Source organism: Gopherus evgoodei, chromosome 1 (assembly GCF_007399415.2).
Source record: "Gopherus evgoodei ecotype Sinaloan lineage chromosome 1, rGopEvg1_v1.p, whole genome shotgun sequence".
In the NCBI taxonomy this organism is placed as follows: Eukaryota; Metazoa; Chordata; order Testudines; family Testudinidae; genus Gopherus; species Gopherus evgoodei.
The window spans coordinates 149056831-149084407 of record NC_044322.1 but is presented as its reverse complement, the minus strand read 5'-3'; the positions used below and the strand labels follow the sequence as shown (position 1 = coordinate 149084407).

Sequence of the window (27577 nt, the reverse complement as noted above, 5' to 3'; positions counted from 1 at the left end):
ATCCAGGCCCACTGAGGGGGCATGTATGAGGTGAATGAATGCCAAGCCTGGCCACCTGGAAGTTTGGTTCCAAGGGGATGAAAGGGCAGAAGGGAGACCGTTCTCAAGGAAAGACTTCCCATAAGTGCCCCACTTGCCCCAGAAGGGGTAGGGGGACACCCCCTCAACTAGGACTTGACTTTTGTGCTGGAAATGGAGTCATTTCTGCCAAAATAGCCCTTTCATGGATTGTTCCTACAAGTGGGCATGGGAGGCGGACACCTAGGCTACAAAAAAAGGCCTGGCCAAGACGTTAGTCTGTGTGTGGATCAAGGGGGGAGAAGTGTCAGCCCTAATAGACTTGGGGAGCAGCCAAATACTCCAAATATTCTAGGAAGGGGGGCACAAGGAGAGCCTTTGGGGTCCTTTGGGGTCCTGCCTGTTGGCACTTTGAGCACAATGTACAGTAGTCCTTGACCCCCAGCCAGCAAAATCTGAGAGTTACCTTTTCAAGCGTTTACTCTTGCCCTAATGTCCTCTACAGAGCACTGCATATGCCATCTGTAAGACTCTCCAGTGGAATTTCTTTGGGACTGGAAATGGTACTCATACTTCCCTGGTTTGGGAATCTTGTGCCACCTGATATAGTTTTCTGTTCCCTGAGTTCAAAGCGGGGCCAAGACTTCACCAATTGCAGGTTTACCATTTACTGTTTGGTGAGTTGCTTTTATGCCTTGCACAATGTTAGGTCGTCTCTTTGTTCGCTTATAAAATCTGTCTGCCATTAGTAGGTCCAAAACAGGATAAAGTGAGGTCTTCTGTTTCACCTGTTCAGGGGGAAAATAGGGTGACATCGTTTCTGTGGGCAGTCCCTTCATCCTCAGCCTCCCTCTCTCTGACCCCTGCTAGCTTTCTGTGTGTTTGTGGCTTGAGGGCCTCTCCTTGAGGACTTTTCCCCTTCATGGGTTTGTTGCTCCACGATTTTATGACCTCCCCCAAAAATTCGTAGTCCTAGCCCAAAATCACTAGGTATGCCAATGTGGCTATATTAGGTCAGGTTTACAGATTTTTATACTTTCTCTAAATATGAATGTTCCTCTTATTTAAATCACAAGAGCTTCTCTCTTTCTTTACAGACACCCACACTTGAAGTTCACTGCTCTATGTTAGGATTATAAAACAAAAGCCAAAGAAGCAATGCCTGGTTTTTCACAGTAGACATACTAAGTCAAGGAGATATTTTACTGTTTTCTAAGGCTCTATGCCCAGGACTTAATAATGTTCCCTGAATTTTTATTACATTTTATTTCCCCTGTTTCGTTTGAGGATTAATAAATGTAGACAAGGTATAAGATAGTGTCCCAGTGGATTTTTTATAAAAAGAAGGAATTGCATAAAGTCACTGAGATTATCATCTGCCTAAGTATACAGTGCTATCATAACCCAGAATTTTGGGGATTTAAATTAAATCTTTCTAGAATCAAAAAACACAGAGCAATATTAACAGTTTATCTTCACTATCCTCATTTCCCACAACCCCATCCCCAATGAAGAATATGTTAAAAAAAAAAACAGAGAGAGAGAGAGAGAGAAGCAGCGGTAGGCATAGGTGCCAACTCCGTGGGTGCTCTGGGGCTGGAGGACCCACAGAAAAAAAATGGTGCTCAGCACCCACCAGCCACCCACCAATCAGCTGTTCAGCAGGCCCCTCTGATCAGCTCCTTACTGTCCCCACAGCGCCTCCCGCCCACTGCAGATCAGTTTCAGCCGTGGGCAGGAGATGCTGGGAGGGAGAGGGAAAAGCAGGGGCAGAGCCTTTTGGGGTGAGGGCAGAGAGGGGGCAGGAAAAGGCAGGGTGAGGGTGGGGCCTTGGGGGAAGGGGAAGAGTGGGGGGCAGGGCATCAGGGCAGAGCAAGCATGGAGCACCCCCAGGGAAAGCTGAAAGTCCACGCTTGTGGTGGTAGGAACACTGTAGTTTGCATGTTTACATAGTTAGGTCCACGTAAGGCATGTAACTTCGACTTAACTTGCTAGTGTAGACATGCCCTCATGAGCAACTGTCAAGACAGACAAGGTGAGTGAGGTAATATCTTTTGTTGGACAAATTTCTATTGGTGAAAAAGACAAGCTTTTCAGCTACACAGAGCTCCTCTTCTTCAGAATTTAACTCTGCATATCAGCAGTTCAGAAACAATGGGCATCAATCCTCCTTTTCTCTGTCCTTCCTTAAGTAGCACAAAGTGTGCTTATTTAAACTCATCCTTATCTTCTGATATGCAAAGAACACAGAGTGACTGAATTCAGTAGCTATTGGAAGTACAGTAGATCAGATCTTCCTGTTTATTGATTTGTAAAGAACAGCCTCATAGTGGTTTGGCAGCTCTGAGTCAGAAAGAAAGAAGCTTTTCAGCAGATAGGAGGAGGAGTGCTGGGTAACATTAAAAAGGGTCTTGTAGTAGCCATTGTTCTTTGATGTGCAGTCAAATTGGATGTGATTGGAGTCAAGGTCAGGATGCTCTGGAAATGCTGTGAATATGGTGGGGGATTAGAAAAGTGTTGTGTTATTAAGTATTGTATGTATGCATGCTTATTAAATACAGAAATTTGCCCTCCTCTCTTCATGAAAGCCATCACTGGTGGAGCAAATTTTTAACCCCCTGACTTTATTACTTCGCAGCTGCACTAAAAGCAGCTGCTTGAATGAGATTATTTTGTTCTATTCCTTCCTTCTCTACTATTTTTCCTCATAATCTCAGCCAGGTTCAGCCATCTTTTTTCAAGAATTATCTTAGCTCTTTGTTTATTGCATCTCATTTGTTTTTCAGTTAATGACCCCAGCCCTACTTTCTCACATTAATAATTATTTTAAATTGCCACTAGGGCTCCTTCGTAATTTGCCTGTGTTTGAATACGGGGAAACACAATTGTGTAATTAGTGGCTAAGCCTTATGCTGCCTGTGCCCTCACATGCTTTGAAGAGGGATATTACTCTGACCTTAGAAGATTTTTCTGCTGGTGATATATTTTAAATGAATAATAATGTATAGAAGGTAAGCTTAAATGTAAATGTTTTAACTCAGTCAGTGGAATGGGTGAGAACTGACCTCCCCCTCCGTCTCTTCTGTTACTGATCTGAAAATAGAAAAATGAAATAATTAGAAACAGTGCAGCATAGTGAAATCTCCCAGCATCTGCAACCATGTTCTTGCTATCATGTAAGCTGTTTTAATATTTGTTCGTGTTTTATCAATAGTGAAGCAGCTCAAGAAACTCTGGTGAGGAGATATTTTATTTTCCTTTAATAAAAACTGAGATTTTTTTTTCCTCTCTGCATTTTACATTGTGAACCTGGTATCTGGTTGACACTGGATTTTGACGAAGATATCCCTGATGAAGAGGGAAGGGGGAGATCTGAATGCTGTTTCTTCCACTGTAATATTAATTATTCCCTTTCAAAATAGCACATGAAATTGTAGAGTCATTTTAATGGCAGTATAATTTGACTTAATAATAGTGGTAATAGAAGCTACTGTTCATTTGCATGAGCATCAGAGACAGTAAAGGAAATCCTTTTTCCCAGAAAGAATAAAATGTCATTTTATAAATTGGAGAGGTGAAACTTAAGTGTGCTGAGACACCACTGAAGAAATAATTACCTATTTATTCCCTTATTATTCTATGTCTTGCAAATTAATTTGCGATTTCTAAAGAGATCTGCCTGGAAATAACAGTAGCGTAGGTCATGCCCCCAGGAGTTCAGTTGATATAATGTGTCTGAAATGGTATATTCTTTTTTTCTAACTTGCTAGCTTCATTGAATTTTCAAATAATATTGGCATTGATGTCTCATGATTTTTGTCTGTTTTTTTTTTTTCATGAACACACACGCAACTGGTCCTTGTGTCTTCTGAGCCAGTATTGATTCATTACTGCTGAACGCTTTATTCTGCAATCTCGTCCAGACTTTTTAGGAAAATATTAAAGTAATTCCTTCATGGAATGAGAGATTCATTGAACTAGAAGAGGTTAAAGGATTCTAACTGAAACCCACAACTCTGTAATAAATCTCTTGAGGCACCTCCCCATCAAATCTGGTGGGAATATACATGGTTGGAACATGAAATAAAGCAGCTGTTCTCAAACTGTAGGTCAGGACACCAAAGTGGGTTTCAGTCCCATTTTAATGGGGTCCCCAGGGTTGGCGTTAGACTTGCTGGGTCCCGGGGCCAAAGCCTGAGCCCCACTGCCCGGAGCCAAAGCCAAAGGCCTCAGGCTTCAGCCCTGGATGGCGGAGCTAGGGTTACAGGCTCCTCACCTAGGGCTGAGCCCTTGGGCTTTGGTTTTCCCCCTTACCCCCACCCCAGGGCAGCTGGGCTCCAGCGGGTCCTGGCTTTGGCCCCATTGCTGGGGTCATGTAGTAATTTTTGTTGTAAAAAAGAGGTTGCAGTGCCATGAAGTTGGAGAACCCCTGAAATAAAATATTAAAGAATCCTTTAAAAAACAATCTGTGCAATACATCAGGAGGTTATGAATAGCCTGTATAGAGAGGGTGATTTACAGCTAATTCACTAGTGTAATAACACAAGGGAAGCCTTTGTTGTAGTCCCATTATGTAGGAGTGTAGGCATTTGCTGTTCTTTTGTGAATGTGTTCGCACATTCACACGCTTATCAAAGCTCCCAAAGCCCGAAGACCAGAAAAGCTAAAGGGGGTTACACAGTTACGTCTTTACAAGCACTGCACTAAATGCTGTTTGTGCATACCAGCAGGGCCGTCCTTAGGCATAGCAACATAGGCAGCTGCGTAGGGCACCTGAAAATTTGGGGCACCACTGGGTCTTAGTGTCCACCCTCTTGTTTTCCTATCCCTGTTTTGACCCTTCCTGCAGGCTCCCACAGATGGCTGCTCTAGCCTTGTGAGTCTTCCTTGGGAGGGAATCTAGTAGTTAAAAGTGAAAAAACCTCCAGCCTGCCAGACCTATTAGCACAACATTGAAACTGTTAAAGAGACATTCAAGGGGTAATAAAGCCATTTAACAGGCATTTGCCAACCCCAAGGTATATACTGACAGGTTTCAGAGTGGTAGTCCTGTTAGTCCGTATCAGCAAAAACAAGGACGAGTCCTTGTGTCACCTCAAAGACTAACAAATTATTTGGGCATAAGCTTTTGTGGACTAGAACCCATTTCATCAGATGTCCACAAAAGCTTATGCCCAAATAAATTTTTATACTGTCAGTTTCTGACTTTACTGACAAAAACAGTTGTGCATTAATGTAATATTTACACAGAACATGTCAGTCTACAGGACCTTAGTTTAAAATTTGCTTTAAAAATATTTCATTAGTGAGCTGGTGAAGATTATAAAATCACATTTCTAAAAAATGCTTGCATAGAGTTTTAGATGCACAATCATCTTTAGCCTTAAATGTGTGGATCTTCACACATAGTTTTTTAAATAAATCCTTCAAAAGACCTCCCTTATCTAAAATACACATTTTAATTACTATAGTTAAAAAAAAAAAGTGCTTCCAAGTCTTCCTGTCCTTTCTGTCCATCCTTTCACCACCTCTCTCCCCACTCCCCACTGAAGAGAGCCCTTAAAGGGACAACAGTCCTTCCCTTCCAGATAGCTGGACAAAGAGTTCCCTTTCTTTACTTTTGACTATCTGACAAACTAGTTTTAAAAGAACCCTCCAGCAAAATCAGTACCTTAGTAAGACAAAATCCTTGTTATACCTAAAATCTTTGGAAACATATTTTAAGTTGGTGAAATTTCATAATCATGTCTCTTGTTATGGAGATCACACAAAGTAAATTACTGTTTCCTTTTTCTAAAAGCAATGAACATTGTTATAAACACACTAAATCTCTCTGATTAATTTAAAAGAATGTCTTTGTTTCAGTGAGTTAAATATGTAGTAATCTGGAATGCTGGCTTAAGATTTGAGTACATTTAAAATATAAATTCAACTTAGAAATACTGATGAAGAAAATGTAAAACAGAGAAGAGCTGCATCATGTATTCCATTATATGTAATGTTGTATTCAGCAGGACAGCTGACTCACCCTTACTATGAAGTTTTTGCAAATAAATCTCTGACAAACTTCAGGGCATATCAAAAAACCTGTGACTGACATTTTTTATTCCCAAATTTTAGTGCTTTTAATTAGGTACTTTCTTCATGTCCATTCTGCATGAGGGAGAGTGCATGGAAGTCTCTGCGGGGAACTGTGACTCTCCACCACCATGAGGCAGGCTGGGCATCTCATTATCCTTTGCTGTCAAGTCCCTCCTCCCCCTCCCCCACCAGGCTGTGAGCTTGGGCTGCCATCCGGCATAGGGGCACCAGTTTAATAATACTGCCTAGGGCCCCATAAATCCTAAGGACGGCCCTGCATACCAGGGAGCTAAATGATAGCCAACATCACTTGAAAGAAACAAGGTGGATGAGATAGTATTTTTTTATTTGGCCAACTTCTATTGGTGAAAGAGATCAGCTTTTGAGCTTTCACAGAGCTCTTCTTCAGGTGTAGCTCGAAAGCTGGATGAAAGTTACCAACAGAAATTGATCCAATAAAAGATGCTACCTCACCCACCTTGTCTCTCTGATATCCTGAGCCCAACATAGGTACAACAACTCTGCAAACAACATCACCTGAAGTATGTTTGTTTGTTTGTGGGTATTGGGTTTTGGTGGTGGTTTCGCAGGGCGACGGTGGGCGGGGGTGATGCAGGGGTTGATCTAAAAATGAGATACTTGGTCTCATCTATTTTGCATTCGAGGTGAAACCCACCAAAGCAAAAATATGTCCAACTAAAAACCAGACAAAACAAACAAAGAGGGAGACGATAAGGGCTTGTTTACACTTAAAACACTGCAGCGGCACCTCTGTAATGCTTCAGTGACAATGATACCTATGCTGACAGGAGCGGTTCTGCCATCAGTGTAGATGATATGAGGGTATGAAGTTCATAAAGTGACTATGTTCGGGTGTGGAGTTTAATGAGTGGATATGATGATGAGTATGGGTTGACCCTCATTTGGTGAGATTTAATGTTCAGGGAGTTTATGGTCCCTTTCTTGTAGTCGAAAAACAATGTCACTCTGGCTCATGCCTCCTGGTACTGTCGGTGGCCGGTGATGTGCTTGATGTAGATGTCCCTTATCTGCACTTTGTAGCCCTTCGCTCCAGGGTGTCTGCCAGGGGGGCGTACTTTTCCAGCTTACAAGCTCAGGCTTCGCGAAATGCCAGGGTCTTGTTCTCAAAGGAGTCTGTGATGTCCTATACTCCACACCCGAACATAGCCACTTTATGAACTTCATACCCTCATATCTCAATTCTGTACTTTGACCCATCAACCTTTTACCTCCAATTGCGGATATTGCAGAATATGTATTCCTTATGCCACCCAATCTCAAACCAAACTTTGCACCCTCAATAATCTGTATGTTATTCCCTGATAACCAGAAACTTCTATGCTTAGACTCTGTACTGTTCACTTTTTTTTTTAACATTATCTTAATAAAATTTTAACTCTGCCTCCCCAAGAGGTGCTAGCTATGTCAACTGGAGAATTCTCCCGTTGACCTAGTGCTGTCTATGCAGGAGCCTCTGTCAGTTTAACTGCATCACTCAGGGGTGCGGATTTTTCACACCCCTGAGCAATGTAATTATACTGACCTCATTTCCTAGTGTAGACCAGGCCTAAGTAACGGACCCAAGTCCTGCACATTCTCATTTCTGGAACTGCTATAACAAGTGTTTGTAAGAGTCAGCCCCAACAATGGATAAACAGTTCCCAGTAATCATGTGACACAGCTTTGCTTTTTTACTATATGTAATCTATTTATCTGATAAACAGACATAAATTCAATTCATTGTGTTGGGATTGAGTAATGGGGAGAGAGAGGAATAACTCCTTTTAATAAATCTCTTCAGGTTCACTTATGTTTTAAAAGAAGGAATGAATGCTTTTAAGCACTATAATTTATTTTTGGATTGAACAGAAGCTGTCATATTTCATCTCTCTATAGTTTTACGTGGTTACAGTGTTTTTAATTAAAATCACAGTATTTTAATGTCAGCTGCTACTGTTGCTCTTTAATTTTCTTTCTTATGATAGAAAGAAAACAACTGTAGCACAAAATTGTGGACAAAGAACATGATGAAATGTAAATCTTTTGCAAAGAATCAGTCACATTGAAGAGAAAGGAATTTATAATACCATACTACTGTCTGTGGAAGATTTTGGTGTTTGTTTTAAAATCAGAATCGGGCAATAAAGTGGGACCGTTTTCTTTAGACCAAATTCTGATAACCCGTACTTCCACCGAGTAATAATTGACACCACAAGCAGTCTCTTGATTTCTGGTGGCATTACTTGTGGAGAAAGGTACATCTGAATATGACTTTTATCCATCTTGCTGATCATCAACCTTTTGCATAAGGAGCAAGAGAAAAGAAAGTTATTGCTCATCACACATCCAAACTATGCTATCGAAACCCATGAATTTTCATTTGTTTGTTTGATTAAACTGGTACTCCTAGGAGTTAGCTATCTGAAGCAAGAACAGAATAATTTCTCTTTGTCTGCATTCCAATAAGACTGTTACCTGTTGAGCTGTATGACATTACTTCATGTATTCTTGCATTCAAAAACTGATGTTTTGAGTGAAATGAATACATTTGATTCAGAGAGAAAGTGCTGCTATTTTCATCACAGGCAAATACAGCTAACATGCAAAAGAAATTATTTTTGTGTGCCAATGAGAAATTGTTCATATAATATTACTTAGCAGATGGGAAGCCTCTTGATGGACCCAACATTCCTTCCATGAAAGTCAGTGGCAAATCCCTCATTGGCTTAAATTGGAACAGGCACAGGCGCAAGTATGTTGATTATAATTTTAATTAGTTATTTGCTCACATGTAGCTTTTACTGTGAGCACTAACTCTGTCATTTTATGATTTGTTTTAGAGTTTGTAAAAGTCATGGAAAATAACAGTGCGCCTTTATTACTCTATCACCAAAACTGTATGTACCATTTAGTATATGAGTATACATGCAGGACACTGATGCCTTGATAAACAGTGCTGTGTGGGTCGGCAAGGATAACTGATGGGATAACTTTTAGTTGCTCAATTGATTAGTCTTGGAGAGTAATCAAGGCTTCCTTATGTTTTATTCATCTTTACATTGACAAAATACACCTCTGTAAAGATAGCTATTTCCATGCTAGCATCCGAGGCTACATATAGTTGTTCAGTTTAAAAATTCACTGTGGAGGTTAGTGTGTGTCATTTTGCTGGGTTTACATATTAGACTAAAATTTCAATTTAACCAAAACTCACCCAATTCATAGATATACATGACTTTTTCCAGTTTTATATAATACGTAGAATTTTAAGGCCTCTGAACTAGCAGTGGGCACAAATATTTGGAGGCTCCAAAATCTTTTCCCAAAATCACATGCTCAGATTTGTCATTGTCATAGCATAAAAAATGTTGATGTCTATTGTATACCTTGTAGAGCCCTCATTCTCAATTGACTCTTAGGATTGTGTAAGTCAGATTGTGATTTTTATCATCTTTGTTTTTCATTGTCCTTTGTTAATTAAAACTTAAAATGGAATATTGTTTTTTATATTGATAAGAAAATGCTAATAATGAAAAAAGACCTGGAATGCTTGCATCAAAGACAGGTAGAGCCTTAGAGTTCTATAAAGAACCCTCTCAAAACAAATGAGGGATCTAAAGAGCAGACACATTTTTTATTTTCTTCAGCATGGTTCATTTAAAAAAAACGTATTATTGAGCTGAAAACCAATATTTGAAATTATGGAGGACTATGATTCATTGAAAGGTTAAAATAAACAATAATGTTATGCTACAGGTGGTGTTAGCTTCCACAGGCATGTCTTTGATCTGTAGGCAATCATAGACTTCTTGATGCTGGTGGGCATGATAGCCACCCTTCATTCCAGAAAAGTGTAAGAAGCAATTAAGCTCCTTTATAAAGTAAGATAGCTGAAATAATGTGTAACCCTTCTGCCCGTCTGAGCTGGCAGCAACAAGGGCAGGGTTCAGTATCTAGGGGTTCTGTTTCAATAACGCAAAAGAAAAACCGGCTCGAGCCCCCATCCAGTGACTTGGGACAATTACGTACCCCCGGGCTCCTCTAAGAGGCAATAGTTCCCCTTTCGCAAGCACGGAGTCTGAGTGTAGCAAAATCTTTTTAATAAAGGAGGGAAACAATGCAACATTATGTTAGGGAAACACCACAAATAGGATTCATAACACAAACCTTGAGCAAAAGACCCACCCCCAAGTAAGTTTGGCAGTATCCTTTTCCCCTCAGGGTCTTAAGTCCAAGAACCCAAAAGATCACCCCAAAGTCCCAAAAGTCCAACACCACGAAAGTCTCTTGAGTCCATCAACCCAAAAATCACCCAAAAGTCCAACAAAAGTCTATGTTCCTGGTCAGTGCAGCCCCAGAGTTCAAAAGTTTAGCTGCAGAGTTTTACCACCACCACCCCCAGCCTGGGTGAAAATGGGTGGGGAGAAGGGGCACATGGGGTGTTAAGGGGTACTTTATGTGGTCTGAGGCCAATTGCCCTGCCTCTCCATGGGATTCTGCTGCAGCCTTCACCATGAGCCGCTCCACTCCAGCAGCCATCCCATGAGCTGCTCCAGGCATCCCACAAATTGCTCCGCTCGCCATCCCATGGGCAACGGCAACCATCCCACAAACTGCTCCACTCTGCCAGCCGCTTAGCAATATATCTTCAGGCTCTACTGAACACAGCACAGCACTCAATGATCTCAGCTCTTAGTGATTTCAGCTCATAGTCGGGGAGCCCTAGTGTTGGTGTACCATTGTCCCAAAGTGAATTCATGACAGCAGCCTGTAACTAGGCTCTTCATGGAATCAAAATTAGCTCTGCTATTCAACCGTGGAGAGAGGAGGAGGTGCAATTGGTGTTTCAGGTCCTCAAAAGGGGCCCATATCATCCAGTACAAATCCTTGTCTCCAGTTTCTCTTAATTCACTGGGTTTTGGAACCCATGTCCCTTATCTGGCAAGTGCTACCTAGTTGATGGTGAGTCCCTCTGTCATAAAACAGTTCCATTGACCTTGATTCACATAATCAGCATAACAAAACTTTATTCTTCCTGCCCCAGTAACAGAGAAACTGGGGATCTAACAGCAGCCAAACTGACCATTTGGTCAGCTTGTGGGTTCATGCTAGGTGGAGTGGGTGTGTCTATGCAAACAAGACCAGCCTCTGAAGTTCTTTTCCACAACTCACCACAATTCACCATCAGATGTCAGAGTAGAGTTTATCCTCACTCTACTTACAAATGGGAGCCACTGCCCAAAGCACAGAAGCTAAGTTTTGTGGGCAGAAGGCTTTCTCAGGGGGCTGATTGCAAACACAGGGTGCCTCTGTGTATCTGTGACTGGGAGGAGCCAGAGGCAGTCAGAAGAAGACATAGAAGGCACAAGAAAACCAAGGAGATAGCAAGAGAAGCACTTTCAAGGTGACACTGTAAGAAAACCAAGAGAGGATTCGGAGGCAGAGTGCTGACTGGAAAGAGACTTGCAACTGTGAACAAAGAAATTACCTTCTGTTGTTTGAACTCTACTATGTTCAGGGAAACAGGACTTTGTCCGTTCTTTGTAAATACAGGGAATTGCATCAAATACCTGGCTTCTCCATGAATTGCTTCTCCTAATGGTAACAAGCCACAAGACCCGAAACATTGGCTAGCTACTCATGTCAAAAGAGTGAACATGCTACAGCCAACACCTACAAAAATTAAAACTGAAAACTTGATTTTCCTTTTTCATCATATATGGTGTTTGTTACCTATTTATACATCTCTCTCAATTTGGACAACAAAACCAAACTTAATCTGTTCCCCTTCCTGTTTTTCTCATACTAATATAGTGCTCCATTGTTTGGTTTGCAGACCTTGCAGGGAAATCTTTACATTCAGTTAATCTGCCTCCTATTAGTTATTTTGTTTAAAACATTTCTGAGAATTTACTATTATTAGCTTTAGGCATTTTTGGTTTCTAAATGCTAAATTTAGACCTAAGCTACCTGACATTGTCTTTTGGATATATAGTACATAAAGTTGTTAGTGAATATCACTCATGTTGTTTGGAATTTTCTGTACAAGATTATCTTATGTCCACCTGTCCTAGACATTCTGTTTTATACTGAGACACACAGATTTGGAGGTTTTAAAAATTAAACAATTCTACAGTAGTTGTGTCTTCGTGCAATACATCAGCCCAACAAGACACTAAAAAACATTTTCTTCAAAGGACAGTACCATACCAAGAAGAAAGGGTCATGGGGATGGGAGTCAATTGAGAATTGAGAATAAAGAATATACTTGTACCCAAACACTAGCTGATTACCAACATTGTGGCACTATACATGTGCAGTTGGCATCTCCGTACTATATGAGATTACTTTCTTTTATACTTATTATTTTATGACTGTTTGCTCTCAAAAAGTTCATTCTGAGTCATTCAAATTCAGGTAATAACAGAGGGGTTTGTTTCCCATTTTAATGTCTGCAAGAGAGAAAACAGAATCTTTTTTATTATTATTTTGGTTGGTGGCCGTTCAGATGATTTAACAGAAAGGAGTTTATCAGGCTGCTTATTATGGGCCTGGTCCAATGCCATTTAAATTAGTAGAAAAACATTTTTGACCTCCTTGGTCTTTGAGTTCAGCTTGGTAAGCTGCAGTCAAACCCTTGGTTTATAGATTGTTGCTGTCCCTGCCTGCAAGTATATGGGATCTTGGGGAGCAATTACCACACAGGTGGGGTGCCAATTAATTTCTTTATTAAAGGAAAAAGGAAGTGGTGGGAATTTAATAATGAAGTACGATGGGATGGGGTGTATAAGGTGTTTACAATAGACAATGATGGGGGGGTTGTTCTTATTGAACAGTGTAGGGAGTTTTAACAGTGGGGTACAGTAAGTGGGGTTCATCACAATGGGATTCAGTACAGTCAATAAGCGTATCAAAAAGAAATGCAAAATAAAATGGTAGCTTCTATATAAAATGGTCAACAATCTTAGACAGAATGTATTAAGTGGTTAGTGGCCTTAGACACAATGTAACACAATGGTATCAATGCAAATACAAAGCATATCAGAAAAGTGGAAGCAACCAATGGGGTGTTATAATTACAAGTAAAATGTGAATCACAGTGCAATGATACAATATGAGTGATACGTAAAATTATGCAATGTAATGGTATAAAAGAAAATTAATGACTTAATTTGTGAGGCTAGGATAGGAGATAATCTGCAAGAGTGTACCTAAAGGCTGGGTCAAGGAACAGGAGTGGGGAGAGGAGTGAATGATTAGTGGCAACTGATGAGACGAGAGTGCAGCTGGAAGCAGTGAGAGACTCTGAAGTCCTGCGGGGTAAGGACAATGGAGCAGTGTGATGGTGATCTTCGGTAGGGGAGGGGCAGCGGAGAAGTGTAGAGAAGGGCTAGAGAGAGGTTTAAGCAACAAGCGGACACCAAAAACAAAGGAAAAAAGCAGCAAAGGGTTTGGGAAGTTTCACAGGGGGAGAAGCAGCAAAGGGTTTGGGAAGTTCGGAGGGTGATGCAGACGCGGGGGGGGGAGCAGCAAGGAGTTGGGAAGTTCGGAGGGAGTGCAGATGCGGGGGAAAAGCAGCAAAGGGTTATAACAGGGAGACAGGGAGGAGCACACAGAGGGGGAGATTGGAGCAGGGGAAAAACAGACACGGGAAAGTTCAGGGAGAGATCGGGACAGCGGGAAGACAAATTTAGGCAGCAAAAACCTTATCTATCTTAACCAACGACTAGGCAAAACAACAAATATCACAATTCTAAGCAAAACTATAACAAGTAACTATACGGAGCAACAAAACAGTAAACTATAACAAGGCAGGTGAACTTACAAGCTCTACAATCTTAACAAACTATGACTTATTAAACTAAAAAAACCCAAAAGCTATGGTGCACCTTATGCTATGGGGAAGTTACAGAGGGCAGAGTGGTATGTGCCCAGGATCCAGCTCCCAAGGAAGCCAAGGGATGGTGGCTACAGCAGTGGCTACAGCTGAAAGCAGGGAGCCCCGAGGCAAAGCCCACAGGAGCAGAGCTTAGCAGCGGCACAAACTTATTTTTAGCGGCAAAGCGCCGTGGAGTTTGAGAGAGGTTTTAAGACACAGACCAAGGTTTAGCTTGAGTCTGTGTGCTGGGGAAACAGAGCCAGCAGCTAAAATAATAAAATAAAAGTAGGGAAAGTTTCACAGGGGGATTCTTACCAGTCCCCAAGGCAGCAGCAAAGGTAGAAGCAGCAGCAACATCAGAAGAAGCAAGGAGGGCTCAGTACAGTCTCAATAATCAGGAGATCTCTCAGGTAGCAATTCGTTCTTCGTGGGGGTGGTGTTAAAAAACCGGAAGTACACTCAAAAATAAAACGAGAGCGGAGAAAGGACCCCCCAAAACCCTTGGCTGATCAGACCAGGCAGCAATGCAGGAACCTTTCCAATGTTTGTTTAAAAAATGTCTGTTTTTAAAGGCAAACTCAGGCAGTTTCCCACCAGTAATCCTGATAGGATCCCTCTGTCACAGGGGAGGAGGCACAGGGAAAAACTGCAGGTGAGCACAGAAACCTGTCTGGGCAGAGTCCTGTGCAATAGGTGACTCAAAAGCACATGAGGCTTATTTCTCATGCCCAGGATCTTAAAAACACAATAGGTCTTGCAGCTCTGGACATTGCCTGCCCTACACCGAGCCCAGGTTCAATGAGGTGATAACAGGACTAACCCTTTGAACAGTGGCCCTGGTAAACAACTTAAGAGCAAGGGAAGGGCGGCCACAGGAGGAGAACAAAAGCAAAATGGAGTATGGGAACAGCTGTAAGAAACAAAATGGAATAGGGGGATAGCTGTAACAGACAGTTGCCTGAGTGTTCTTTTGTCTTATACAAAACAAAACTCTTTCTTAATAAAATAGACACCTAACTTTAATTGCTACTTGTTACATGTTTGAAAGGAAAGTCATTTTTCTCTTCTTTTTCTCAGGTGGCCATTGATGAGCGCATCAGACAGTTGCATGAAGCCCACAGGGATTTTGGCCCTGCATCTCAGCACTTCCTTTCCAGTAAGTCAATTTTAGTTTTTCTTGCATAACTTGTGCACTGCTCGTTAGACATTAAAACCTCAATTAGGTAGCCAGCCCTGCCATTGGTGTCAACTAGGATTGCTATCTATTTCCATTTTAAACCCCATTGCAGATGGGTTTAGAACTCAACAGTAAAAAATTAATTGCTGGCTAAAACTTGGTATAGAAGTGTATTGATTTCAATAAAATCCAGATGGGATGGGAAAAGCCTACCAGTATCAGGTCCCCTTACCTCTTTCTCTACCAGCGCAGAATTATTTCTGTATTATACTTGTCCACTCTAGTTTGAAAGCTTCCCATTAAAGGATAAAGGTTTAAAGATACTGATTAGATCTTTTTTTATCAGAAGACAATGAGTTCAGCTAAGTTCATTGGCTCCTACTGAGTAAAACTCATATGGCCAAAGTAAAATGGTGGCCATTTTTCACATGGCAGCTACAGTGTGGAAACTCATAAGGGGCAAGTTGGGCCCATAAGAAAAATATTTACAGTTATGGGCCTTGTATAATTCATCTACTTAGCAGTCTTGTGGGGGAGGTCAAAAAACCTCAACTTAGCAGAAGAATAGCCGTTATTTAAACTTTTTTTTTCAGCTCTGTAACAAACCATTATTGTCTGGCTTTGCCAGCAATGCAACTTTTCCCCACCCCCATAACTTTATCAAGGATGTTTTGAAGTGGACTGAAAGATGACTTGAAACAGCTTCAAAGCATCAAGGCAGAGACTGAAATGAAGCTGCTTGGAAGCCACGTCTTTGGCCTGTTGTACTGCGATTAAACGAAAGTAAATAGCAGAACTTTATTTAAGAGATTATATCAATGGAATAGAGCACAGTCACAGGATAATGTTCTCCTGCTGCTTGATACATTCCAAGGGGAAACCAACCAAGGCATTTATCAAAAATAGATGTTGAGAGACAGATTTTATTTTCAAAGAAGTAGACAGTCTGTGCCAATATTGTGTTTAAATGATTTTATTTCTGCTATACCATATGATTAGTGATGCAGGTGTAATCATTCTGCCTCAGAGACATTGATGTTCAGAACTGTATAGCATTATCAAACAGTTCCATTTAGACTGGCATCAAGGACAAACATGTTTTTCAATCAATCAGAAATAAATTTACTTTTAAAAGTATAAGTTTTAATACTGCATTATAATTTTAAGAATAAACTGGTTTCTAAATTGGTTATTAGCTGTTTGCCACAGGTAAAGCATGCTGTTTAGGAATTTGATAAACAAAGGCGGGAAATTAACATAGTAGCTATTTGGCAAAATCCAAACCAGGTGCCATATTGTGCCAAATCAGCATAAAATCTGATGGTACAATGCAGTCTGAAGGTTGTTCAAATCTGCATCCTATTTTATCCAAACTCTGAGAGTTTGTGGAAGAGGGAGGCAAAATAAAAGGTCTGGGGTTTAGGCCATTTCTGTTTAGTACATTTAAAATAACATTAACTATCTATGTTAACTAATGGAAGTAAATTCAAACTGAAACCTTCCTCTCTCTCTTCACTTACCCATTTTGCCTAGCACAGGCAGGGCTGCCCGGGAGTGAGGGGGCAATTTGCCCCAGACCCTGGACTCTGCAGGGGCCCCCATGAGAATATAGTATTCTATAGTATTGCAACTTTTTTTATGGAAGGGGCCCCTGAAATTGCTTTGCCCCAGGCCCCCTGAATCCTCTGGGCGGCCCTGAGCATGAGAGTAGACATCTGAGGGCTTGGGAGGTTTTAATTTCCCCTGTCAAGCTATCCTGCTAGAACAAATATAAACAGCAGTGTAGCTGTAGTACCACGAGTGTAGAGGCAGCAGAGGTACAGCTCAGAATTGCCGAGTACAAGCCTGCCTGTAACCAGTGGGTATGTACTCAGCACAGCTAAGCCATGCCTGTGCTGCCGCTGGCCATGCTGCTGTGGCTATACTGTTATTTATACTCACCCTAGCTCTCAGAGAGCTAGTGTGGTATGTGTATGCAAGCAGGGGAATTGCACCATTAGCTCATAAAGCTCATGCTTTTTACAGCAAGTAGTTTAGTTTTGGGTTGATCTTTATTTTGATTGTGATTTTTCACATCTCGAGCTAGTAGCACAGATGTAGCCTTAGTTAAGTGAAATGTTGGTTGAATAAGAGGTAAACCTTCTCTCTAGAAAGTCTTTTGACTTGTCTGCTGCCAATCCTGCCTGTAATCTTTCAGCATGTCAGCAAACTCTACAACCGAAGGGCCTCCCTCTGTTTCCCAGTTGAATAAAGGGTGGAAAGTTAAAATCAAGAACTTTTATATAAATCCAGTGTTTCACTTTAGCAGGTATAGTTTATATTGCATACCAAAACGTTGACTCTTACATTGCCTCCCAATTTCAATAAATTCGTAGATTTTTATGTCAGAAGGCACCACAGTGATTGTCTAGCCTGACCTCTGGCATAACACAGGCTGTAGAATTATCCTGTAGTAACTCCTGCTTCAAGTCCAGTATGTGTGTCTGAACACACAGCGTATGTGAGTATCTTTTAGAAAAACACCCTAAGTATGGGTTAAAAATTTCCACTGACAAGAATCCACCCCAGGCACACTCCACTGCCTGGCTTGTTAGTCTGAATTTATCTAGCTTCAACTTCCAGCCATTGGTTCTCATTGTACCTTAAAATACTGCCTCTCGGTATTATAATAGCTTAAAAAGCAGATTCTTTACTTGAAAAAAGTATGTATTGTATATCTTAGTTACTATGGGCCTGATCCTGAGTAGCATCAAAGCAGAGCTCAGTGCAAGCGAGAAGGCATTGCAGGCAGGGAGTGGAAAACCTGCTTTGCAGCTCCCAAATTCTGGACCATTCTGTACTGGTTCTAGGTGTGAAGCAGGTCAACCCAGGGCTATTCGACATTATGTCATTATTTCCACAGCCCCTGAGCAGGTAGGGGTTTCCTGGGGCACTCGTACATCCCAGTCACATCCCATTTCATATGTACATTTCCCTGCATTTCTAGCCTGGGAGATGGGGTGGAGGAGCCACTAGGGTAGCTCTACACTACCTGAGGATTACCCTAGGAAAAGAGGTATGATTGAGGGACTGCTCAAAGCCAGCTTTAGGGTTACTTTGAATGTGGCTAGGGCACAGGGAATTTGTATTTGTATTTCAGTGGTGTGCACGCGCATACATATACACACATACGGGAGTTAAATCAAACAGCTGGTTTTATTTCCCTTAAATACTGGATATGCTGCAAGTATTTGCAAAATGCTTTTGGAGCTTTAATATTCAGCAATTTGAGAGCTGGTGATGGCTCCAGAAGTCGGTTGGCTACACTGAGCAATGTGCTGTGCACTAGTAAAGCCACCTTGAGTTTACATCGTTTCCAGCAGCACTACTACTAGAGGGCAGTTTGTTGGGGAGTTGTGATGTCAGAGCATCAGCTGGCCAGCCCTGAGAGATGTGCAGTCATTCCTGCGAGCATTGCTTTTGTAGTTATACTTCTGGGAGCAAATGTGTGAAAAATAAGGACACCTCCCAGTGCAGGGGGAGGTCAGATCAGGGGTGAATTCATGCTTTTTAAATAGGTCTTGCAGCACAGTGAAAGCAAGCGAGGCCAAAAAAGGTCAGTCTAGTGATGGCAACAGCACTTAAAAGAAAATAGGATCAGGAGGATTCTACTCCAAGGATTTATTTCACACATATATTCACCACAAAATCGTTAACTTGGAGTTAAGGTTGCTAGGCTGCATATCCCACCAGTGCACCTGTAGCAATCAAAGCAATAAGCTGTTAAATCTCTCAGCACTGCAGTTAAACTCCTCTCATGAGTTGCCCCTGTCAAGCTCAGCTACTTATTTTCAACCATAACTCCATGCTCATCCTGAACAATGGTCAGGCAGGCACTCTTCAACACCAGCCATGTTTCCTGGCTATTCCGTTTGTGTGTTTTGGTGATTAAGATGGGATGGGTGTGATCTGCATAAATTACTTTGCAAGTAGTTCTATGCAGGGGGCATATGAGGTCTGGTTGTAGATTGCAAATGGCTGAGTGCAAGATGTGATGTTTGCTGTAATGTTTCAGAAAAGTTACTGGTGACCTGTGTCATTGGTGATCTAGTTATTGTTCAAAATTGGGCATGGTGGAAGTTACAGGGTTATGATTGTATCTATTATCAGCAGGTAGCCGTGCTAGTCTGTATCCACAAAAACAACAAGGAGTCCGGTGGCACTTTAAGGACAAACAGATTTATTTGGGCATAAGCTTTCATTGGTTAAAAACCTACTTCTTCAGATGCATGGAGTGAAAATTACAGATGCAGGGATTATACTGACATGAAGAGAAGGCAGTTACCTCACAAGTAGAGAACCAGTGTTAACAGGGCCAATTCAATCAGGGTGGACGCAGTCCACTCCCACTAATTGATGAGGAGGTATCAATTCCAGTAGAGGGAAAGTTGCTTTTGTAGTGAGCCAGCCACCTCCAGTCCCTATTCAAGCCCAAATTAATGGTGTTAAGTCTGAAAATGAATTTTAGTTCTGCAGTTTCTCTTTGAAGTCTGTTTCTGAAGTTTTTTTGTCCAAGTATAGCTACTTTTAAATCTGTTATGGAATGTCCAGAAAGATTAAAGTGTTCTCCTACCGGCTTTTGTATGTCACCATTCCTGATGTCTGATTTGTGTCCATTTATTCTTTTACATAAAGACCGTCTGGTTTGGCCAATGTACATTGCAAAAAGCCATTGCTGGCACATGATGGCATATATCACATTAGTAGATGTGCAGGTGAATGAGTCCCTGATGGTATGGCTGATATGGCTGGCTCCTCTGATGGTGTTGCTAAAGTAGATATAGGGACGGAGTAGGCAACGAGATTTGTTACAGGGATTGGTTCCTGGGTTAGTGTTTCTGTGATGTGGTGTGTAGGCTGGAGATGGGGCTGCATGAGGTTGGGAGCTTGGTGCTTGAATGAAGCTGTGGATGGGGGAAAAGAGGGATTAAAGGAAAAATGTGAGGCATGAAAAGGAGCTCTTCCACTTTCTGGGTCTCTGCTTCTAGGCACAAGACCCACTTTTTCTTCATTCCCCCACTCCCCAACCCCACAGTCCTGCTTTCTTTTCCCCAGACCTCCCCCATATACCTACTCTCTCCTTTTCCTTTCTGAGACCAGTAGCACAGTGTGCCTTTGCTGAGGCATCAGCATTTTAAAGACTTCCCTTGGCAGGGGATAAACCCAGCAGTGACAGAGGAGCTAACTCCAGTCCCCACTCTTCTCGCTGCACACAAGGTTTTTTCCCCAAGCCACTCGTACATTCCTGCTAAATTCCTTTTACTTTGGCCCTCAATACTCTGCTCAACCCCACCTGCCTCCTCAAGCCAAGTTATTTATCCCTCATGAACTCCTCCATAGCTCCACAGAGCCCTGTCTCTTTCCCAGAGCTTACCCCTTGGCCCCTGATGCCTAGTTAGTCTCCCTGGCTCCCCATGGTATCGGTGAGGGCTGGAGCTGGTGAGGGATAAACACCACGGAGGGAGAGGAGTTATTTAAGTTAAGTGCCAATATGGACACAAGAACAAATGGCTATAAACTGGCCATCAACAAGTTTTGGTTTGAAATTAGACAAAAGTTTCTTACCAACAGAGGAGTGCAGTTCTGGAACAGCCTTCCAAGGGCAGCAGTGGGGGCAAAAAACCTAACTGGCTTCAAGACTGAGCTTGATAAGTTTATGGGAGGGGATGGTATGATGAAATTGTGTACCATGGCATGTGGCCCAACTGCGACTGCTAGCAGCAAATATCTCCAATGTCTGGTGATCAGGAGGGCTAGATGAGGAGGGCTCCGAGTTACTGCAGAGAATTCTTTCCCAGGTGTCTGGCTGGTGGGTCTTGCCCACATGCTCACAGTCTAACTGATCGCCATATTTGGGGTCAGGAAGGAATTTTCCCTCGGTCAGATTGGCAAAGACGCTGGGGGATTATCACCTTCCTCTGTGGCATGTGACACTTGCAGGTTTAAACTAGTGTAAATGGTGGGTTCTCTGTAACTTGAATCCTTTAAATCATGATGTGAAGACTCAGTAACTCAGCCAGAGGTTATGGGTTGATTACAGGAGTGGGTGTGTGAGGTTCTGTGGCCTGCAATATACAGGAAGTCAGAGTAGATGATCATGATGGTCCCCTCTGACCTTAAAATATATGAGTCAAAGGCTAAGGCTGGCAGCCTTAACAGAAGTAGCTGTCAAGATGGAGTTTGATAAATGTCAACAGTGGTGCATGACCATGTCCGAGATGTTACATGAATGCATATGTGGATGAAGTTGGTAGTTTGTGAAGACTGCTGATGTTTAGCTAGAAGGGCCCAAACAAATGTGTAAAAAAACTGTATAATTTCTAAAAAGGAGCATTTTTAAATATTTCCTCTGCAAAAGTTAGTGAATATTAAACTAAAAATATCACATAGAAAATTCTATTGACCCCTGAAGGATTATTGTGCTCAATTTGGAGTCAAAATGCAGTAACTGAAGTGTGAAGCACAGGAATTTCAATCCTGCTTTAAGTGCAATTTCAGCACAATCTCAGCTATGGAGCTGCAACTCTCTCCCCTGTAATAATGATGCTTTGTTGGCTCCTTTTGTTTTGATCTGTGATGCTGCGTTTTACGGAGAATGGGATTCATTGTCTGCTGTTGGAGGATCCATCTGTATTTGTAAGGATAGTTATTACTTCCTTTTGTGATAAAATAAATGAGAGGTAGGAGAGATGTCAGGCTGTTTTTAACGCCACTAACTGTTCAACCAGCCTGCCATCAATCCTGGTTTTTAATTCTGTAACTCATTGACATGCACCACTTGTGATTGCTGAAAAATAGAAGGTATGACAACTTTCAAACATACAGGTAGAACTTGTAATTTACAGCCTAATCCCTGTAAGATTGTCACATACAGTATGTTGATGATGTGACTCAATGAAATAATGCACAGCTATAACTGGCAATTACATGTGTCTGACAAAGTGGACATTCACCCATGAAAGCCTATGCTCCAATATATCTATTAGTCTATAAGGTTCCACAGGACTCTGTTGCTTTTGGCAGTTACCCATATCTCATTTTGGAGATGACCAGGGTTTTTTTTCCTTGCTGAAGTGCTAATTCCATCTGTGGCTCCAAAATATTGGCAGTTTAGAGATGAACCCAGATTTTTACCAAGATAGGGAACCAACAGATATTTGGGTAAAAGCAAAGACATTTAGGCATGCATGTTTAAAAGGCGTGTTTACATCTGTCTCGTATTTTTTGGTTTGTAGGATTCTCCTGATGTAAAGAGCTAGGACTTAAAGTTTAATTGGATATATCTAGCTATATTTTAAATTTTCAAATTATAAAGAACAGGTCACTTTTTTCCATTCTGTATTTAACAAATAGCTTCAACGATCAGAACCAATTTTCTCAAACTATTTTTTTAAAGCCATCACATGCCAGTACACTATATGGAAAATGGTTAATTATCATTAGAACTATTAATTAACATTCAGAAGTAGATAAATAATGGTCAGAAATGTGTGTTTAAGATTTGGAAACTACATTTTATATTTAATTATCCTTTGGATCGAATCCAGAGTTCCTGGGACTGTTCCTTGTTTCCTCACACTCTGTTATTTTAAATTTCAGGTTCTGAAAAATCTTTTCTTCATTACTTCTTGCCATTTCTGCCTTACAAAGGTGGCAGTTAATAAACTGTAGCACTAAATACTTTCTTAGTCACTTTCCATTGCATAGAAATTTTGCTGTAGTATAAATTATTTGCAACTGATGAAAAACACCTTTTCAATTTATGGTTTGGGCATTAGTAGCCTGAACAGACGACCATTAAAGTCATAAGCAAACTCCCACAGATTTTCAAAAATGACAAATCAGACCCTTTTTCATTTGAGTACTCTGTTGCCAGTCTTAAAAATGAGACTATGGACTGCATTGGATCTAGACACCAAGCTACTATTCTTTAATTCTAGAGGTTGCATATGTTACTTTAGCCTTTACTGATCATGGGAATTTAGGATTTGACATAGTAAATCAAACTGGTTTTAGAATTTAGTTGGTGCATGGATTGTCTCTTTTGTGTATTTGTACAGCACTCATCAAAATAGGTGTTCAGCCCCATAATACACACATGGTCAATTGTTTAGCACTGCAAGCTGATGTCAGGGCCTGGCTGTGGGTAGTCTGTGTGCATGGGTCACTTATGAAGTTGTGATCAGGAGTTCAGTAACAGAGTTAGGGTTGAGCCAGGTTAGAGTCAGGTGCAGAGTTGCAGACAGGAGGCAAGTAGCAGACTCAGGGCTGAGCTGGGGTTAGGAGCCAGAGTCTGGGGTTCACAGCAAGGCAAGATCTGGAGAGAGAGCAAGCAGGCAGACTGCTGAGAATTACCCCGATGGCTTTCTCATTTATACGCCAGGATATGTCAGAAGGCCACCACTCAGGCCCTGCTGGGCAATACTTCCTGCAGTATCTGGCTTCACAGAGTCCAAGTACATACCTAGCATCTTGGACAGGACCATACTCAGGGCCATGCCACTATTTTTAGTGTACTTGCTCAGTCAGCGCTAGCACAGGTATGTCTACCCAAGCTGGAAATTACACCTCCGGTCATAGACAATGACTTTGACTTTTCTTTTTCCTGGTGGGTGCTCCACCCTCACTCCACCCTGAGGCCTTGCCCCCACTCTGCCTCTTCCCCCCAAGGCCACACCCTCGGTCCGCCTCTTTCTGTCCTACCCTCGATCCACCTCTTTGGCATGCTCTGCCCCCTGCCCCGAGACCCCACCCTCACTCTGCCTCTTCCGGCCCCGCTCCACCCCAGCCATTCATCACTCTCCACCCTCCCCTGAACTCCTCCAGCCAGCCGGCAAAAGCTGATCAGCAGCCCCACTGAACAGCTGTGGCTGGCGAGTGCTGAACACCCCCTATTTTTTTTTTCCATGGGCACTTGAACCATAGAGCACCCAGAGAGTCAATGCCCATACTGTACCTCCAGTTCCAAGTATAGCTGTACCCTGTGTCTGAGAATACTTCTTTAAAATCTAGATACAACATTCCACTCTTTGGGTATCTTTGAATTGAGCCACACAAAACTAAGTACTGAATTATATAGAGATGTAAAGTGCATGGAGACAGCAAGAAGCAAAAGCCACCATCCCCAACCTGCAACCAGAGTTTAAATCTACAGTGCAGCATTCAGTGGAAGATTTCAGTCTCCAGGGCTTCCAGCCCTGCACCTTTCAAGGAGAGCCAAGCACACTTAGAGGAAGAAAAGAGACTTAAAAAAGAAATACAAATAATCTCTTAGATGTTTCGCTCCTCAGCTCTTGCCTTTGTTACTATCGTCATTAATGAAGGAATGACTTTGCAGTAGCAGTGGGCAGCAATTTAAGTTCAAGACCTGCTTAAGGAGTGAAGCATGTTAAAACTTAGAGGAAATTATGTTAAATACACATGTGCCACATCTATATGAGCACTTTTTTGTAAAATCTCTTACCATTGCACTACCACTAGTTCAGCTCCATAAGTGGTAGCAACCAGGGTCGGCTCCAGGCCCCAGCACGCTAAGCTCGTGCTTCGGGCGACGAGCCACGGGGAGCACTCTGCCAGTCGCTGGGAGGGCGGCAGGCAGGCAGGCAGCCTTCGGCGGCATGCCTAGGGAGGGTCCGCTGGTCCTGCGGCTCCAGTGGACCTCCCGCAGGTGTGCCTGCGGAGGATCCTCTGGTCCCACGGCTTCAGTAGAGCCGCGGGACCGGCGACCGGCAGAGCGCCCCCCGCGGCATGCCACCGTGCTTGGGGTGGCGAAATGTGTAGAGCTGCCCCTGATAGCAACAGTAGGAGCAGCTGGGGTTTTAAACACCATGTCATCTAGACCTGCTCTGCTCTGCAAGATTAGATGATCTATGATGGTTAAAGAGTCTACATTAGCACCCTTACCATTGCTACCACCAGTGGTTGTGAAATAATAGGAAGTTTTAAGAAAAATGTTACTCTAGATAGCTCAAGTGTTTTGGGGGAAAATTGATAGTACTGTATTTTGTGGTTCAAGAGGCATCATGCATCTAATGATCATTACTGCTGGGTTGCTGCTTTTTAATATTCCCTTATATTTTCTTCTCTCAAAAATGTTGACTGCAATAGAGCTGTGCATAGCATATTGATAAATTTGATTCACCATGAATAAGAATTCTGATTATATGCTGGATTCCCCTATCTGCAAATTAAGTTTTACATTATAAAAATGGTCAAATTCAAGTCTCGGGCCAAAATCATAAATTTCAGTTAGTTCTTCACTCACAGAAGTTTCATATTTCCGCTGTTTTTCACTGCAATAATAACTTTTGGTGGTGAAAAAAGCCTTCCATTAAAAAACTTAAGGTGACAATGAACAGTATTTCAATGAAAAAAATGTTTTTCTCCTATTTCATTGAATTTCATTTTCATGCATCTCTACAATGCAGTATACAGTGTTATTTAAAAGCAGTTGTTTGTTGTTGGTGGAACGATCTCATGCACTTCATAGCAGCATTATTCATAGTTTAATATGTTTTAATCTTTGATGATGTTTCTCCAATGTTGAGTATGTCACAGCTATCCATGATGTTTTCTTAACTCTTAGATGAGTATAAGCTTCATACAGAGAGTCATTATTTATTAACTACTTCTGTGCTGCCTACAGTACCAGGTTTCTGAGGCAAACATTTCCCTGCAGGTGCCCCGTGTATCTGGTATGTCCTTACTGAAGCACCACTGGAAGATTCAGACTTAAAGGTTCAAACACTTCTGCTGCAGTGCAGTTAAACTGTGTGGCAGAGTTGTCATGAGCTATAAATTGTGCTCAGTTAAAACATATTCTTTATGTTCTGAAATGTCTGGTGTGTAAAGCAATGAGGCTATTCTCTTTATGTCAGAACTCGTTCTGTTATGTTTGGCTCTATAAGGCTTGAAATGTTTAGCTAAGATTTAGTTTTCTAATAGTCTGTTTTATTCTCTCTGCACAAAAGCCAAAATTTGTTCAATGTGATAGAAACCAGTTTTAGAGATTTTCTTTTTCAAAGTTTGAGTGCAACCACATTGATTATGAGACTTGTCAGCAATATACAAACCTACTAAAGCTGAAAAATATCTACAGTATCAGTCTACCTGATATAATATCCTTTTCAAGTAGATGCAAGTATTTTGTTGCTGCTTTACCAAACAGTAACATCCAAGAAAATGAGCGTTGGATCGATTTTATGCTTTGAAGTGATCTCTGGAAACTTCTGAATTACTTCACAGTATGCTGTTCACCATTTGTAATGATACTAAGGAACATGTTATCTATTTAGTAGCTGGATAATGTTTCTCATCAGTAACACCCGGCAAACATTATGTTTCAAGTTGGTCATAAAGATTTCAGCAGTTATTGCAGAACTGGGAGGCCTAATTTATAATTCCTGTGGAGTGAGTCTCTGTTGTGCTGCCCCTCTTCACATGTTCAGATCTTTATGGCTAATCAGCCCATCTTCCAAAGTTTGAGAAGCAATCTTAAAGCATTTTACTATATTTGTAATCGCAGACAGCATTGCAATGCAGACAGAGAAGCAGTGTGTAATTTAACTATTGAAGAATCCAAACTGAAATTTAACTGCTTAGCTCACTTCAATTCCTGAGAACCCACCCACATATGCAGGCTTAAATCGGGCTCCAAGCTAGCTCAGCTAGTTGAGCTAGACCCCGTGGTGTGCAATATTTATGCAAGTTAGGTTTTGATTGATGTTTTTCTCCTTCTAACTTTTATATCTTTCAGCCAATATATTCTGACATCAGTTTCTTGATTATACAGTGAGCCATTATGCCTCTATGCTATACAGCATCAGCGTTCCACACCATAATTTACTGTAATAACAAATATGCATAAGATAGAAATAGGCCCTCTGTAAATGGGTAAAACAGATATCTTACATGTATACACTACTTTCATTGAGAAAGATCCTAAAGAACTTCCCAAATTACACATACCCATACACACTCTCAGATAAGCAGCTCTTTCTGAGTCAGCCAGCCAGCATACAGCATGCGTTAACTGACTGGGGACTGCTGTAACTTACCTCACCTTTAAGAAAAGTACTAGGGGATCTTTAATGTCTGTGTAGAACAATGATATCTTGTTTATTATGATATCTTAATAAAATACATCTTAAAGTAAATACAGTGGTACTCAATTCATCTAGTTTGAAAGACTCAAAGAGTAAGTCAGCTCTACACATACGTGAACTTGTGATTCTAGGTATTTCCAAATTTGAGGATTAGACCACTAGGCCAGAGATCGGCAACCTTTGGCACATGGCCCGCCAGGGTAAGCCCCCTGGCTAGCCGAGACGGTGTGTTTACCTGCCACATCCGCAGGTTCGGCC

At 41.6% G+C, this 27577-nt stretch overlaps 1 protein-coding gene across 11 annotated transcripts in view; it reads left to right on the top strand.

The window, feature by feature from the left end:
• Nucleotides 1-27577, top strand: part of DMD (dystrophin) — a 1715077-nt gene that overhangs the window by 1518041 nt on the left and 169459 nt on the right. For all 11 annotated transcript variants that reach the window (XM_030575515.1, XM_030575505.1, XM_030575489.1 and 8 more), the window contains one exon: nucleotides 15077-15155. In XM_030575515.1, coding sequence (XP_030431375.1) covers nucleotides 15077-15155 — 79 coding nt within the window. The remainder of the gene's footprint in view (nucleotides 1-15076; nucleotides 15156-27577) is intronic.